The 16845-nt window shown below is 38.0% G+C and overlaps 1 protein-coding gene across 1 annotated transcript in view; it reads right to left on the minus strand.

Annotated features, from left to right (window-relative positions):
• Positions 1 to 1151: 1151 nt before the first annotated feature.
• LURAP1L (leucine rich adaptor protein 1 like) overlaps positions 1152 to 16845 on the minus strand; it is a 46492-nt gene continuing 30798 nt past the window's right edge. The window contains exon 2 of the mRNA XM_059071291.2: positions 1152 to 1896. Within this exon, the coding sequence (XP_058927274.1) occupies positions 1522 to 1896 (375 nt within the window). The 3' untranslated portion in view covers positions 1152 to 1521. The remainder of the gene's footprint in view (positions 1897 to 16845) is intronic.

A 16845-nucleotide genomic window follows, 5' to 3' on the forward strand; every position in this document is an offset into this window, starting at 1 on the left:
TAAGTCCCAGCTTTGACACTTACTGGGAGATTTGACCCAGTTTCCTACTTTCTACATGTTTCATTTTCCTCAAACACAGAACAGAGACAATCCTCACATCATGAGATTGTTGTTGATGAGGATTTATCAGCAATTTATGAAAAAAGGACTACTGTAAAAAACCTACAGTGTCTATATTAATTGGAAATTGAATAATATATAACCTGGAAAGAACAGATTTGACAAGTATGCAATATGTATAATAAAGGAAATCTGAGGGAAATCATTTCTTGTGTATAGGCATTTTAAAGTTACAAGTAGAAAGACTTTTTGATTCATATTGTCAAGTGTTTAGTGCAGAAACCTATATCATTACAAAAAACAGTTTGAAATCTCAGTAAGATTCACTCACTAGGAGTCATCAAGGTAAAAGAAATGTAGAGGATTAATAGTATTACATCAAAACTAAATGTTCAGTACGAGTGATATTTTCAGATGTCATTTCAGAAAATTAAGAGATTATTTACCCATCCCAGGATGAAAGGATCTGTTAGACTATTAGACTTCTTAAGGGAATAGTGATTCTATCACTTAAGGGAAGAGTGATTCTAGACTTCTTAAGGGAATAGTGATTCTGCTTAAGGGAATAGTGATTCCCACTCTATCCACCCACCCATCCATCCACCCATCCATCCATCCATCCATCCATTCATCCATTGTGTGCATCTATGTCTTTATATATCCTAGAATTGTAAAATGCATGCAGTAAGCATCAACAAAATCTCAAAATACAATTAAATTTAGGACACCTTCACCTCTAATCACCTCCATACCTAATCTCAATTATTCTTTGAAATTTGGGAGAATCATATATATAATTACACAACTTAGTCTACAGCCAGCTTGAGTTAGAATCACTGATGACAAAATGCTGATCTCTGAACAGCAAATTTAACTGAACAGATTGCATAGAGTTGGGGCTTCCAAATGATTGTCATGAGAAGTGTGTGACTACCAGTATTGTTGACTTCACGCTAGGACATTGTGGCCTAGAAATAATGCCTAGCTTTGTCCCAAGTATTTTGTTCAACTTAACATACAAACAGTAATAAACCTCGGTGTCTTCTGGAAAATGCGTCTTTGAACCATTTAAGAATACAAGCAACAAAATTAGCTACTATCAGACTTTGGTTTATTGTAAAATGTAGCAAAGTTTATCTTGTAATCCCTGACCCCTTGCCCTGGAAACAGAAGCAAAACCATAATGATTGCTTATGCTTTTCCCCCTACCTTATTTGTGCCACTGTGAAAGAAGGGAGAAAAATCTCTGTAATAAATAAAAATAGAGACATAAGAGAGACAAAGATAAATCAGCCCAGGTGAGAAATACTAGGAGCAACAGAAATACCATCAAGCCGTTCAAAAGAAGCTTCTTTGTAAAAGGTTGTCATATTTTAAAAAATCACACTAAAAATATAGCAGCAGAGAAGAAGGATAAATACAAGTTAATTGCACACCAATCCCATGCCCCAAACTGGGTCATTAGCCAAAGCAGTAGTATTCAGAATCCAATTTGGGACGCTTGTGCAGTGCGTGTGAGTCCCCTATGACTGAGTTGTCATTGAACTGGTCCAAGTCTGACGGGGTCTGATGGCCTGGGACATCCTCTGCCAAAGTGTCCAGGTAGCTCCCCACGGAGATGCCATCCAGCCCGTCGCTGCCATCATGGAGGCTGTTGTAGCTGCCATATAAGGAAGTGCTCTGACTCTCCAGTAAGCTGCACAGGCTGCCACTGAGACTGCTGCCTCGGCTGGTGATGGTGGCTTTCTCTTCAATCATCCACTTGATGGACTCAATGCTCTCATTGATGAGGAGCAACTGGCGCATGAGCCTGCCGTCTGTGGCTCTGAGGTTAACCTGCGGAGGACGGGGAGAGAGGAGAGACCTGCCAGTTACTCTGTGCTCTGGAAAGACCCAAAAGGCATCTAAATTCTGTCTTCTGCAGTCCATGATTTTAAATTCATAGAATAAAGTACAAATTCACCTGAGTGCAGGATCTGTTTGAAAACTGCTGACAAATGGTAGAAGGCTTAATTAAAGAACTCACTTCCTGTCAGCCCCATCAGGCTCCAAAAGCACTATAAAACTCCAACTGCATCCCTGACCCTAACCAAACTGCCTGGAAATAACCTATTGAATGTCAGATTCTGTCAAGAAACGTATTCTCTCTCTGACCAGATTAACAGTTTATCCACGTTAATTGAGAATATGTGTGTGGATATTGAGAGGTGGGGAGAAGAGGAATGTGTATAAATTAAGGAATCATCATCACCATTGCAGCAGCTCCTATTTTTTGAGTGATGATGTAGCAAGCACCATTACAAAACCTCAACACTCATTATAACAGTAACCCTGTGTCATAGGTATTATTATTTATACCCCCATTTTATAGAGGAAGAAACTGAAATCTACAAAAAAAAAGTTAAGAGTACAGAAAAGGTCTGCACTTTTTATGACTATATTGACAAATATATATAATGCTGAATAATGCTTTTATTCTTAAGAAGAACCAAAGTGTTTTAATATTCCCTGAATCCAAAAGTGTGCTGATAAACAAGGCCAATACACTCTACATAATGAATGTACCGATGTTTTCTGTAGATCTGATTATTTCCTTCAAATTTGTCAAGGGCAGTCCCAATCAAAATTGGATATGAGACTCTGGGAAGGTTCTAGAACTCCCCAAAGTGCTTTCTAGGTGTATAGTCTTTTTGATGGTTTTAAATTACGTCAGAGAAATCTGTCTTCTCAGCCACAAAGCAGAATTTCTTTGTAGGCCCTACAGTTCAATAGGAATATATGTTAACATCAAGGGTGTGGTTGTTCTGGGGAAGGTGGGGAAAGGGAGGCTGCAAGAAGTCTCATGATAGCCCTTGTTCTTGTTGGAACTGAAGAAATAAGGCTCCTACAAAAATGCCAGGGCCTGGACAGGGAGGCAGAGACAAATTTGGCCACCAGAGGTCCTAGTCACACTATTACAGTTTGAAAGGGATTCCACTTTCTTCTGTTGGGGTCTTTAACCCAAGAGACTGGACTTGGCTAATTCTCTCTTTAAGACCCAGGACTAATTCAGATTTGTGGGTTTCTAGAATTCTCAAAGGCACTCGGTTGCGAGTGACTCAAGCCATAAGGGAGAAAGAAGCCTATTGTCTTCAAATGTATGCATTCATATTGTAAAAATATTTCCTGGGTAGGAGTTAATCTATAACTGAAGGGGAACTTTGGATTGAGTGAATATGATAAACAGATATTGGGACAGATGGAATTTCTACAGTGACTTCAAAGATGTAAGATTATATGTTGAAATGTGTGTGTGTGCATGTATATGCACACCCATACGTATGTATGTATAAATATGAAAAGCATGAAGTACAATTTAAAAACCCTTAATTTTGCTAGGATATTAAATAAGGTAACTTGGGTGACTACCTTATCTTCTCTGAGAAATGCACCAAAAATGCATAGGGGATAAGCAATGAAAATCATTTCTCTCTGAGGTATTCATGAGCAGAACTTAGTAAGTCTTGAGATGCTTTTCTATTTGTGGTGTTGTCTCAATGACCTTGCAGTAATGTTGTGTGGGGGAAGGATGTTTTTTGGCAATCTTCATATTCAAATACTCCCCATACTCCATGAGTCATCAAGATACTGTTCAAATTACAAGCAATACAACAAATATTTACAAATCATCCACAATTTGCTTACATCCACTAAGGAGCCTAGAAAATAAATAGGAGCCAAAGTCTTACAAAATTCTTCAGTTAGGCATCTGTAGCTGATAAAACTTGCTGTGCCCATTGTGGGTATGGTGCAATATAAGTGTGACCATTTCCTGACAGCTCCGCAAGTGAACCACAGCTGCATTTGTTCACATCCCCACCCTGTCCTGTGAAAATGTTCCCGCGCATGCCCCAGCTCTGGGCGTGTTCCCTGTTACTCCCTTCACTTGAAATACTTGACTCTCTTGCTCTCCAGATTCTCCCCATTCTTGAAGTCCTACTTCTTCCATCAAGCACCACTTGCTGATTCTAGCCTCTTCTGCTGGCCCACTTAACCTCTATGTCCTTTTAGTTTGTATCTAACAGTATACCTTAATTTTGTACACTTATGTTGCTACCTATTATTGTGTCTTCTCACTGGTTCTTCAGGTGAGCTTTCAGTTCCTTAAAGAAGCCATGTCTTACATTTCGTCCATCTCTTAAGGTCTGTCTTAAGCATGGATTGCTTTTTTGGGGGGGAAATAGTCATAATTTTAGGTTCTGAGAAAGTTCAGCTCTTGAGACAATAATAATACACATTCCCAGCAACTGTGTCAACTGGGGGTTAAAACATACTTAGGATAGTTTTTTCCAGCAGTTTTTGTCTGAGCTACACAGTGGCTGCATCACATAAAAATTGTTCAGTTTTGTTGAGCAATATGAATGAGAGGGGAGTAGACGCTGAAGTAACAAAAGCTTCCTTTGACCATGAATGATTTATTTAAATTAAAAAAAATTCTTTTCTTCTGAAAGCAAACATTCACAGGCCATTGAACCACTGTTAGGGGAAAAATGACGAAAGCAAGTCACTTAGAACGTGTCGATCTGGCTGGTAATGATTACAGACTTAACTGTGTCTAAACCTGTGTCCTCCAGGGGAGAGAGTAAACAGCTTCGCACCGTGGGAGCCCACGGCTTCCTGCCTGTTACCTGGCACTCCAGGCCACTTCACACTGCTTTCTCCTGGAACTAAGGTGCGATTATGCTACTGCTGATGAACCTTCAAAGTAGGAACAATTCACCACAGGACTAAATCACAGTGTGGCTTCTGTCTCCAGTAGCTGCCCTGCCTTTCCTCACTGTTACTATGTCAGTCCTTAGGAAGTCTGGCCATCCATTAAAAAGATAGTAGACTTGCCCCTTGGGCAGAAATATGTGTGGTTTTCTCATTTGAGGTCATATAAGATCCCAGGGCTTTACTCTGAGGATATTGAGAGTTGGGAGGCCCTCCTCATTGTCAAGGTTAAGTGGCCCCTCCTTGGAGAGCCCCTTCCTGATCAATCATGGTATCCAATCCCCATGCTTAGTTGTACACAACATTTCTATGATTTTATGTTCCCTCATAATACTTATGACTAGCAGAAATCATCCTGCTTATTATTGTTTACTTATTATTTTCTGTATCCCACATGAGCTTGTAAGCATCACAGTGAAGGAGACTTGGTCTGTCCTGTTCACCACTCTGTGCCCAAGACCTGCAAGAGTGCTTGACAAATAATAGGTATACAATTAGTATTTGTCCAAGGGCTGAATGATTGCTTCAGGTTGAACCATCTGTCAGGAACACCCCTCCCTTGGGTTTTGCTGTGATATGATACTTGAAGGGAAAGAATAAGGTAACTTCAGGAAAGAGCTTTGCAGTATTGAAGCAAATCCAGCATGAAATCCCATTCCTGTTCATTCACAGAATTCAAACACTGAATAACTGGGGCAAGGTTATTCCTAGCTTAAATGTACAGATCACAAGATCGTATCTCTGAAAGGAAGTGGACTTCATGGGGTGAATCACACTCCAAACATTACTCTGTTTGTTCTGAGGTAATAACTGATACTAGCACAGCACAGTTGTTCTGTGAACACTTGGTGAAAAAAGTTAAAGGGAACAAACAAATAGGACATTACCAAAAAACCTTTTTTTTAAGGTTTTCATTCATTGATCCAAAGAGATGTCAATGTCCTTTCCTCTTTTCCTCTTCACTTGTCCACTCTGGCCATTACAGTTATTGCAATGCAATCCGTCTTTGTACTTCATAAGTCTCTCATGCTTTAGGATTGTAGCCTAACAGGTCTCTCGACTCGAGACTGAATGAAGCCTGAAATTTCATGTCATTTTTGAACAAGCAATGAACTGGGTCTAGAGTAGAAATTGAAATAGGGGGGCTTGAAAGAGCAAATATTCTTTTTTTTTTTATTGGAGTAAAATCGCTTTACAATGTTGTGTTAGTCTCTGCTGTCCAATGAAATGAATCAGCTATATGTATACCTATATCCCCATCCTCTTGGACCTCCCTCCCACCCCTCACCCTATCCCACCTATCTAGGTCATCACAGAGCACCGAGCTGAGCTCCCTGTGCTATATAGCAGGTTCCCATTGCTATTTATTTTACACATGGTAGTGTACTTATGTCGAACCTAATATCCCAATTCGTCCCAACCTCCCCTGACCCCTCTGTGTCCACTTGTCCGTTCTCTACGTCTCTATTCCTGCCCTACAAATAGGTTCATCTGTACCATTTTTCTAGATTCCGCATATATGCGTTAGTATACAATATTTGTTTTTCTCTTTCTGGCTTACTTCACTTTGTATGACAGACTCGAGGTCCATCCACATCTCTACAAATGACCCAATTTCATTCCTTTTTATGGCTGAGTAATATTCCATTGTATATATGTACCACATCGTCTTTATCCATTCATCTATCGTTGGACATTTAGGTTGTTTCCATGTCCTGGCTATTGTAAATAGTGCTGCAATGAACACTGGGGTACATATGTCCTTTTGAGTTATGGTTTGCTCAGAGTTTATGCCCAGTACTTTGGGATTGCTGGGTCATATGGTAGTTCTATTTTTAGTTTTTTAAGGAACCTCCATACTGTTCTCCATAGTGGCTCTATCAATTTACATTCCCACCAACAGTGCAAGAGGGTTCCCTTTTCTCCACACCCTCTCCGGCATTTATTGTTTGTAGATTTTGTGATGACGGCCATTTTGACCGGTGTAAGGTGATATTACATTGTAGTTTTGATTTGCATTTCTCTAATAATTAGTGATGTTGAGCATCTTTTCATGTGCCTTTTGGCCATCTGCATGTCTTCTTTGGTGAAATGTCTATTTAGGTCTTCTGCCCAATTTTTAATTGGGTTGTTTGTTTTTTTGATATTGAGCTCCATGGGCTCTTTGTATATTTTGGAGATTAATCCTTTGCTGTTTTGTTTGCAAATATTTTCTCCCATTCTGAGGGTTGTTTTTTCATCTTGTTTATGGTTTCCTTTGCTGTGCAAAAGCTTTTAAGTTTCATTAGGACCCATTTGTTTATTTTTGTTTTTATTTTCATTATTCTAGGAGGTGGGTCAGAAAAGATCTTACAAATACTCTTAATAATAAACTTTTCCAGATCTATGTTTTTGTCCAGACTATCATTTTAATACTGCAAGAATACAAAGTTTATGAATTGGCTCAATGGAATCCAAGAGAGAAGGTGGTCACATTTTCATTTAATCAGGGAGTTGCCAACTAAGTTGACTTCTTTGGTGATGGTGTGAAGAACACAGGACAGGGCTCTGGCCTGCCACTGCCACCGTCTACCTATTGACCTTTGGGCAAGATGGCTTGGCATATACAACTTCCGTATACATGAAGAAGAATCCTAAGGGTTTACTCTGAGCTCCAGTGAGCCACAGGATCCAGTGAACGTAGGAAAGCAGTCTGTGAACAAAGACTAATTTCTGCCCAATAATGAAGATTTAATTCAACTGAGGAATCCACCTATCACTTTTGTCTGCTTTTTATATTGAGGTTTCATTGAAAATGTTATTTGCTAAGAAGATTCTGTAGATCAGATTGTCTCAGGATTATTCTTCATTCTAATATAGTCTCTGATTGTTTGTCATTCCTGTGGCCATTTGATTACAAAATTGTTTCCACTATAAGAGAACCATGCAAGCTCTACCAATCAATTTGCTGCTCCATCTCCGGCAAATTACTTAGCTAGTAAAAAACTCGTGGCTAAAGTTTGAGCTTTCTGTGAATTTTAATCACCTTATCAGAAATTGTGTGGTAATAGTAATTTTAGCTTTTGCCATTTGAGTTTCACTAAAAATCGTATTTGTGTCTGCTCCAAGATAAACATACATATCATCTTTAATAGGTCTATATATTAACTGAAATGTGCACATGAGCTGCTGGATGTATCTGCCAAATAGGGACATTGCTCACTCCACCTTGTCCTCATGCATGCTTGCACAGCGCCGTGTGTTCATCTCTCTCACAAAGCTTTCCTGCACCATTTTTATCCTTTTATTTGTGGGAATTGACTAATCAAATGAAAGCAAGCCATCTCCCAGTTATAAATCCCTACTCTAAAATCCACAGTATCCATGACCCAAAACCCAAATGTCCAGAAAGCTGTTATATGAATTAGAAGAAAGCCTACTTTGCAAGCAAGTTCATAATCATGCGCATGAAGAAAGGAAAAGAAATAAGATTTACCTTTTAATGCGATGCTCTAATCCTAGTGTGTAAGTAGAAGAAACCAATCAGCATTTTTTCAAATTTGTAGTTAGTGGGAAGCCTGTTTTCTAGCCATATTTATTTCTAAATATACAAAAAAAAATTCAAAAGCATCTGTGTGTACTCATTTAAAGAGCTGTTGTAAAGGTGCTTAGAATATTGTTTTTCCAGTAGTTTATCCCAGTTTATCTAGATGTTCCCTTTATATAACCTCCTCGTGTCTAAATTTGCTCCCTCTTCAAATTTGCCAAATCCTCATCCTGTTTGATGAATACAGAAGATTTTCTGCCTACTCATCCTTAAAATTTCCAGCAGTTTTATTAATAGCTGTAATTCTAAAGCACTCCTCTAACTGTTGTCTCAGAGGACCCATAAGGATATCACTGTCTCTTTACAGTCTGAGAAGACACTCTACATTATTTCCACCCACTACTTTTGGTTTAGAATGCTTTAGGAGAAGAGCCTGTAGCATTTACAAGTCAGTGTTATTCTGCCAAAGCTTTCCTCTGCTTTCTTAGCTAGTTAAAAATTTACAGCAGAATTTGTTTTGAATTGGGCAATAAAGGATTCCATTTTTATATCAGTCAGCTTTGTCTTCCTCCATTTGAGTTGTTTTTATGTGGAACTGAACATTAACTAAAACAGTTCACATTTTTCTTAAAATCTTACAGAAGCATAATTTCCCCAAAGACTAAATTACTACATAAAAACACTATCATCAGCACAGCTGACCGATTGATGTTGTTTTGATAAATTAGAAAGCTGCATCTGGTTTATTTGAAAGGGGCACATGTGACTCCCCTGAATCTTGAACATAAATTCCTGCCACCAGGCCTGCTCATGAGATCTGTACAGTGTCTGCTGGTGAGTCCTCTGATTACCAAAGTAAGACAGAGAGCTTTTCAGCCTTATTCGGTCAGGTTTTAGGTCCAGTTGATACTTAGATGCCTATGACGTCAATTCCTTTTCCATATCCTAGTACAGTGAAAATTGTTTTCCTGAAAGCTTTTAATATGTATATGCAAAGTGTAATTTTGCCTAATGTAAGAGACTGTAAATCACCTGAGCTGAAATTCATTTGGAATGATGTCACTAAAACATGGACTCCCCACATTTGTAGCAAACACAGACCAGCCAAGAAGTGTTTCCACTAACTTATAATAAATGTTCTCTCTGCATGTCCATTTTTAAAATTTAGAACTTAAAATGATATTTTTACATAGAAGACTAGGATATGGTAATGTACCCCTCTGTGATTTGTAGTGGCCATATTTCCCTTGGGAGGGAAGGAGGCAGGGTGGTGTGCTGGTAGATGTTGAATAATTGGCTCCTTGGCAAAACTATGCACACACATACACACACACAAACATGCATACATGCATGTAGTAGAAACTGTTCTGATACAAAAGATGTGTAGCACGCTCTTTACAAATAACACTAAAATATATGTACCTTTTATTATAAATTCCATATACTGTAACTAATTGATTCTCAGAGACTTCTTTTGTTCATTTTTGTTGAATTCTTGTATGTACAGCAACTTGTGGTTCCAGTTTCAACTATAATTTAACAAATAGAATTGATCCCAATCCACTAACTCTTTTTTAAATAATTTTTCATCCTTAAATCTGATACATGATCTGTTAAAGTATTTTTCACCCTAGTACAAATTATATTCATTAAACTGAAGCCTGTTTCAGCCTTAGCACAAGTTACGTCTGAACTTTACTGGTTTGTCAGTGATGGGAGTAATTTTGCTGAACTGGATAATAGTTTTTGACTGCATGAACAATATTTACCAATTTTTTTGTGCTATTGATAATGTAATAGCTAAGGACATGACACATTTTTAAGCTGAATCTGTAGTATTAACATTTCCCTGTCTTGAGGACAATCAACAAAATTAAGTCAAGTTCTGATTTATAGCATTTTCCAATTTCTATGCTATAAATACGCCTACCATGGCCAGTTTCAAGCTACCAATGTGATGTCACTAAACAGGGTTGGTAAGAGATGCTCAGTAGTACAGCATTATGTAGTGTGAAAACCCTGTAGATACAACAAATGTTTTAAATAACCCAAAAAAATATTAATCGTAAAATGTAGAAAATAATTACAAAGTGATGGTTTTGAGTATTTGTTACCTTTGTTTTTTCATATAAATTATTAATTTGTAGGTTTATATACATACTTTAAGTTTTAATTGTGACTGTGGTTAAAAACTAGTATGTAAAACTCCTAAAAATTTAACAAACATCTCCCACACCCAAGTAGGAGTGGGCTCCAGTCTACCACTGAAGGTATAGAATAGAGGCTTTCCCTAATCTACTATGTTTTTGATAAGTAGATTAGAGATTTTCATTTTTCCCCTTAGGCCATTTTTTAATAGAGGATTAAATGCTCAGTGGAATTTTATCTTTTCCCCTAAGAAGAATTTGAGGGAGATATAAAATATTTATACCAAAGTTATTAGTGTTATTTTATGGAACGGTTTCAAATACTGAATGTAGATTATTCTTTAAGCATCATTGAGATATAAAATGTATTTGGAAAGGGAATAATCAAGATGTCTAAAACTCACTTAAGTATTTACATTTCTATATTATAATTTTTGATAGTTTATTTCTAAAATATGCTGTGAACTTCTCTATCTTGGTAAACAGAAGGAAGTAGACCCAAGCAGAATCAAGTAGTAAGAGGCCACCACCATAAACAGTATTTCTAATTCAGAATTATTCAGCAATGCACTTAGGGGCTGTTGAGGGAATAGGACATTAGTCCCTTTTTCCCATGGTCCTGAACATCCCTCCTTGTAGAAATGCTCAATCTTCTTTTTCAGTAATTACTGGATATTGATATTAGATCTGTTTGTCACAGTCCTTTTGTTCCCTTTTTCTTCCTCAGTCCCTCAACTCTTTCTAATCTGCTATCTGCAGCCCAGTAGTCCTTCAGGAACCCTACATTTTTTCCTATTTGTTGAGTATGAGAGAACTGAGTTGCAAGGAAAATTAATCTTTGCAATGGTTAGAAAGTAATATTAACCCATGAGTAAAATTAAGTGAGGAAGCGGCCTCTGCAACAGAATAAAGCACATGGCCCTTGCTCCTTAGAGCAGTGCTTCTTGACATATGGATCACCTTGGAATCCTGTTAAAATTCAGATTCTCTTCACTAGTTCTGTGATCCTACATTTCTAACAAGTTCCCAGTGGATGCCAATACAGGTGGGCAGCCTCTAAGATATCTCCCAATAAACACCCTCTCTCCTGGTATCTACATCCTTGTGTAGTTTGCTGCCCTTGAGTGCAGACTGGACCTATTGACCACTTTCTCAGGAATAGAATATGGCAAAGATGTGGGAAGTCACTTCTGAGAAAAGGTTACAAAAAGACTGTGCTTTCTGTCTTGGGTATACTCTCCCACTTGCTCTGAGGAGAGCCATCTGCCAGGCTGTGAACTGTCCTATTGTGAGTTCTCCATGATAAGGAACTGATATCGCAGGACAACAGCTAGCAAGGTGCTAGGGCTGCCAAGTGCTACTGGCTATGTGAGTGAGCTTAGAAGCAGATGCTCCCTGAATAGGGCCTTGATGTGACAGCAGCCCCAACTGACATGCTGATTGCAGACTTGAAAGAGACCCTAATCCAGAGTCACTCAGTTTATCTGTGCCCAGACTTCTGACTCATAGAAGCTGTGAGATAATACATTTGTTGTTTACCTTGTTAAGTTTTGGAGTACTTGTTATGCAGTGGGGATAACTAATACACCAATGCTGTTGGTATATGGGCTACACTGTGAGTAGCAAGGATATAGATATCTTTCTACTTGTGGATAATTTTGGATGATAGATGCTGGACCACCATGTCTGTGGAATGCTACACTATTGATACATTGTTTTATAGTTTGAAAAAGGTAAAAAATTGAGTAAGTAGTTAAATTTTTATTGATGGAGACAAGAAATGTTCAAGGGACTCAAGGTCTTCATTGAGGCACCATCTGCATCTCCCATAGGACCACCTTTCTTCTCGCTAAGACAAGATGGCTTATTACTCTCAAGGAGAAATGACAAATGATATCTCTGGTATTTAGTGACACAGATGATGCTTTCAATAGATATGTTATAAATACTCCCTATAATTTGATGGTCATAAAATGGAGGGTATAAGATAATAAATGTAAATAATAACATTCAGATATAGTTTAAGAAATTAGAATACACTAAGATTAACTATACTAATATCTTTGAATTTGCAATATTGACAAATTCACTAAATTACACTCTTGCTTTTCAAAATTCTTCATTTAATTTGAAGAATTCACTTTAATTTGGCCTCACTAGGGGAAAGGAAGGAGGAGATTAGGTTAAGGAGAAAACCTGTATTTACTGAGTGCCTCCTATGAGCCAGACTTTGTATATCATACATTAACCCATTTTCTTTAGAAAGGGCCTTCTGTAGAATGGTCCTTTTGAATAGGAAATTTAACTGAGGCACTGGCATTTTTTTAGAACCATTCATTTTTTGCCTAATGTGGATAGTTTGGTAATATTTGAAATATTTCACTTTATGATGAAGATTAGTTTTCTTTTCTTTTTCATATGATGCCTAAACACTGACTAAATATTTTCATTTGGGAAAATTTGGGTGGGGCTCTCCAGATGACACAAGTTGGAGCAGTGATCTCACACCCTGAAGAGCGGCCAGTGAGAAACACCTGCCATATTCCAACATCACTGATCATACACTGACTTTTTTTATCTAGTGATTTTGTCTCATTAAAAAAAAAAAAAAAACAGCTTTAGGGATATTAATAAACATATCTGTCATTGATTAACTGCTACTTATATGCCATGCCTTAAATATTAACTTATCTAATACATTTAATGTCATTATCACAACAAATCTTTGAAGCTGATTATTATTCTCATTGTGGTTCCAATCTGACATATAAAGAGCTTGGAAGTTATCACTCCTATCTTCCCAACAAGAAAGAAACTTAAACTGAAAATCAACAACTTTTCTTAGATCCCTCAGAGACTTGACGTCACAGGGTAAACTGCTGTCCCCAGGAGACGAAGAAGTGGATACAGAGGATCATAGCTTACCGAAAACAGATGCCCAAAAGCAGAAGGCCCATCTGGAGCCAATTATCAGTAGGAAGACTTAAAGTTGTTAATTGATGAGTACTGGAGATTCAGTGTGGACTAGCTTGAGAGTTAAAAACTTCAGGGGGAGCCCCACACTTTCATGAGTTTTTCCTCCTGCAACCCCACCAAGTTCTCAATATACCTGATGCTGCTGGCACAGACAGGGGGAAAGTGAGCACTCTCAAATATGCCCAGAGCTCTCTGTTCTCCTTTACAAGGCCTGCTGTCAAGGGAAACTGTTTTACCAGAGCCTCAATGACTGGGGTTTTACCAAAGCCTAACTAACCTGGGGGAAGGGAAATGCCCAACTCAGGCTCACAGAAAGACTGAGACCTAATCATGGACTACAGAATGCCTCTCCTTCCCTACACCTAACATCACATCGATAGGGCTCCTTCATAAGAAAAGGCATTACAGCTAAAAGTACTACAGGCCTCAGGCTCTATTTGAGGAATCTCTAGGAAAACCCAACGACAACAGAATAGACATAAAAGAGATCCTAGAGGAAATATTATTCTCTGATACCTACAGCTACAGCATACAGTAAACACAATCTAACTCTTAGATAAATATAAAACCTCACATCAAAGACCTATTTATCCCAGTTCCTTTTATATCATACACAGCTTTCAGCCAGGAATTATAAGACATGCTAAAAAGCAAAAATGTCTAAAGAGACAGAGCAAATATCAGAACCAGACTCTGATATGGCACACATTTTGTAATTCTTAGACTGGGAATGTAAAATAACTATGATTAAAATGCTAAGGGGGCTTCCCTGGTGGCACAGTGGTTGAGAATCCGCCTGCCGATGCAGGGGACACGGGTTCGTGCCCCGGTCCGGGAAGATCCCACATGCCGCGGAGCGGCTGGGCCCGTGAGCCATGGCCGCTGAGCCTGCGCGTCCGGAGCCTGTGCTCCGCAACGGGAGAGGCCACAACAGTGAGAGGCCCGCGTAACGCAAAAAAAAAAAAAAAAAAAAAAAAAAAAAAAAAATGCTAAGGGATCTAATGAAGAAAGTAGGCAACATGCAAGGACAGGTGGGTAATATGAGCAGAGAGAGAATTTGCAGAAAGGATCAAAAGGAAATGCTATAAGTCAAAAACACTAAAATATAAATGAAGAATGCTTTTGATGAATGTATCAGTAGACTGGACACAGCCAAGGAAAGGATCAGTGAGCTTGAGTTTAAATGTCTCTTCAGTGACGTGCTGGAGCATAGCCTAAGAGGCCTACCAAAGCATAATTTGACTATCTATGGGGAGATACCTTTGTGTTACCCATAATTTACTACTAATTTGGCCCAGATTTATGAAGTTGTAAGTGGACTTGTAGATTTGTGTTTGGGAGACATGAAAATGATTTCTGTCCAGTGAAAAAAAATAAATCTCAGAGTTACGGTTTTGTTGTCCTGCTCGACATTAAACAGTTTTGTCTCTAAGCAAGTTATTTCATATGTCTTTCCTGAGAAAACCTATAAACTATTCCTCTCTTTTGGACCAGCTATATCATCTTGATGCTTCTCTCATTAAATGAGCTAAATAAATCTTCAGCACGTGCTCCCTCTGTTTGTACGAGAGCCGTATTTCCAACTACTTAACAATTACACTTTGATAGGGTTGGAGGTTGCCGTCAAGATGCCTAGATTGCTCACCTGCTGGAACTAGTTAAACAGAGTTGCCCAGGAAGTGGCCTCTGGAGTGAAATCACAAATAGCAATTGAACTTTATCTTCTCTGACTCTCAGTTTTCTTCTGACTTGGTGCTTTTTATTCTGGTTTGTTTGCTTTGTTGTTATTGTTTTGGATTTTTGGCTAATAGTTTTGCTTAACTTACTGTTTAGGTAATATCCACTTCTACAACTGGGTACTGAACTCTCCTGTATAAAAAACTGTGTGAAATAGCCAATTCCAGGGACTTGTGTACTGAACCCCTAGGCCACTCAAGGTCATATAATCGATAAATTATTCCCCATTTGGGGTAGCTCTAATTGGCAATCTGGTTGCATGATGTGTTCACTTGGGGATCTCTATTAGGATGATGGGAATCTATTCTCTATTGGGTGAGAGATGACAAGGAATATGGTTAGTCGTTCTATACTGTTTGTCTTTTGGTGTGCTTAAATCCATGTACAAAATATTAATTCCATTGATTAATAGAGTAACTCTTTGAGAATGTGTGCTTTGCATTTTCTAGTGCCCTGTGCCTGGGGTGGTAGAACTAAAATTTCAGGTCCTGTTTGTGGCTATTTAATTGAGAAAAACCTTTTACTGCTCATTGATAAGAAAATGAAATATTTCCCTACTTCTAGAGTATACTAATAAATTATAAAGTCTCTTAGGAAAAAAGCGAATTTTCGAATTAGAGACACAAATACTTGCAAAATTTTAATATTCCCAGAATTTCAAGAAGATTTAAAAATCGATCTCTAGTCTATTGAATGTATTGACTTTTTTTTTTTTTTTTTTTTTTTTGCTGAACGTGGGCCTCTTACTGTTGTGGCCTCTCCCGTTGGGGAGCACAGGCTCCGGACACGCAGGCTCAGCGGCCATGGCTCACGGGTCTAGCCGCTCCGCGGCATGTGGGATCTTCCCGGACCGGGGCACGAACCCGTGTCCCCTGCATCAGCAGGCAGACTCTCAACCACTGTGCCACCAGGGAAGCCCTGTACTGACATTTTAAGGAAAAAAAAATTCCTCACAATGTTATCGCAGAAGCATCAAAGTGAATCTTTAGACATGAAATGGTTTGGTAATTTTAGGTTATAATCACAGAATACCTTTTCCTTGCTTTTTTCAGTATGGAGACTAAACATACAATTTTATTTTATTTTTTAAGATTTGGATTTATTTTCTAATGAAGAGACCAGTTAATACTAAATTCCTAAATTTCTTATACTGGTTTATTGTGAGATAAGCTAATGTTTCTTCCATATACTGAGATTAAGAAAACATGCAATTACGTATTCAACTATATTGCATTATAACTCTTAATCTTTTTGATTCAACTGTAATTATGTTCTGTACTGTGTCAGTTTAAACATAATTTGCAAGATATTTATTAATTTTAGAACTTTAATATAAATCAAGTTAATAACTAAAAATCTATGGATATCTAATTTCTAAGGAAAATAGAATATTGAAACATGGGACACCAATTGTTATGTATATCTTTGCTTTTAATTTTAACAGTAATAAAGTGACTATATCTTTGGGTCATTTTAATGAACATATTTTTCCATCTACAAAAGTGTTAAATGTATGCCTTTGGCTGTGGAGATCTTAAAATGTAGTTGTGTAAGCTTTGCTGGTCTCCTAAAATGCTTATGTATGACAAACAGTGATTACTTTCCAGTTCTTCTCTGAACGAATAGTAAGTTTGATTAAAAGTTATG

This window comes from Kogia breviceps, chromosome 8, assembly GCF_026419965.1.
Source record: "Kogia breviceps isolate mKogBre1 chromosome 8, mKogBre1 haplotype 1, whole genome shotgun sequence".
NCBI classification, from domain to species: domain Eukaryota; kingdom Metazoa; phylum Chordata; class Mammalia; order Artiodactyla; family Physeteridae; genus Kogia; species Kogia breviceps.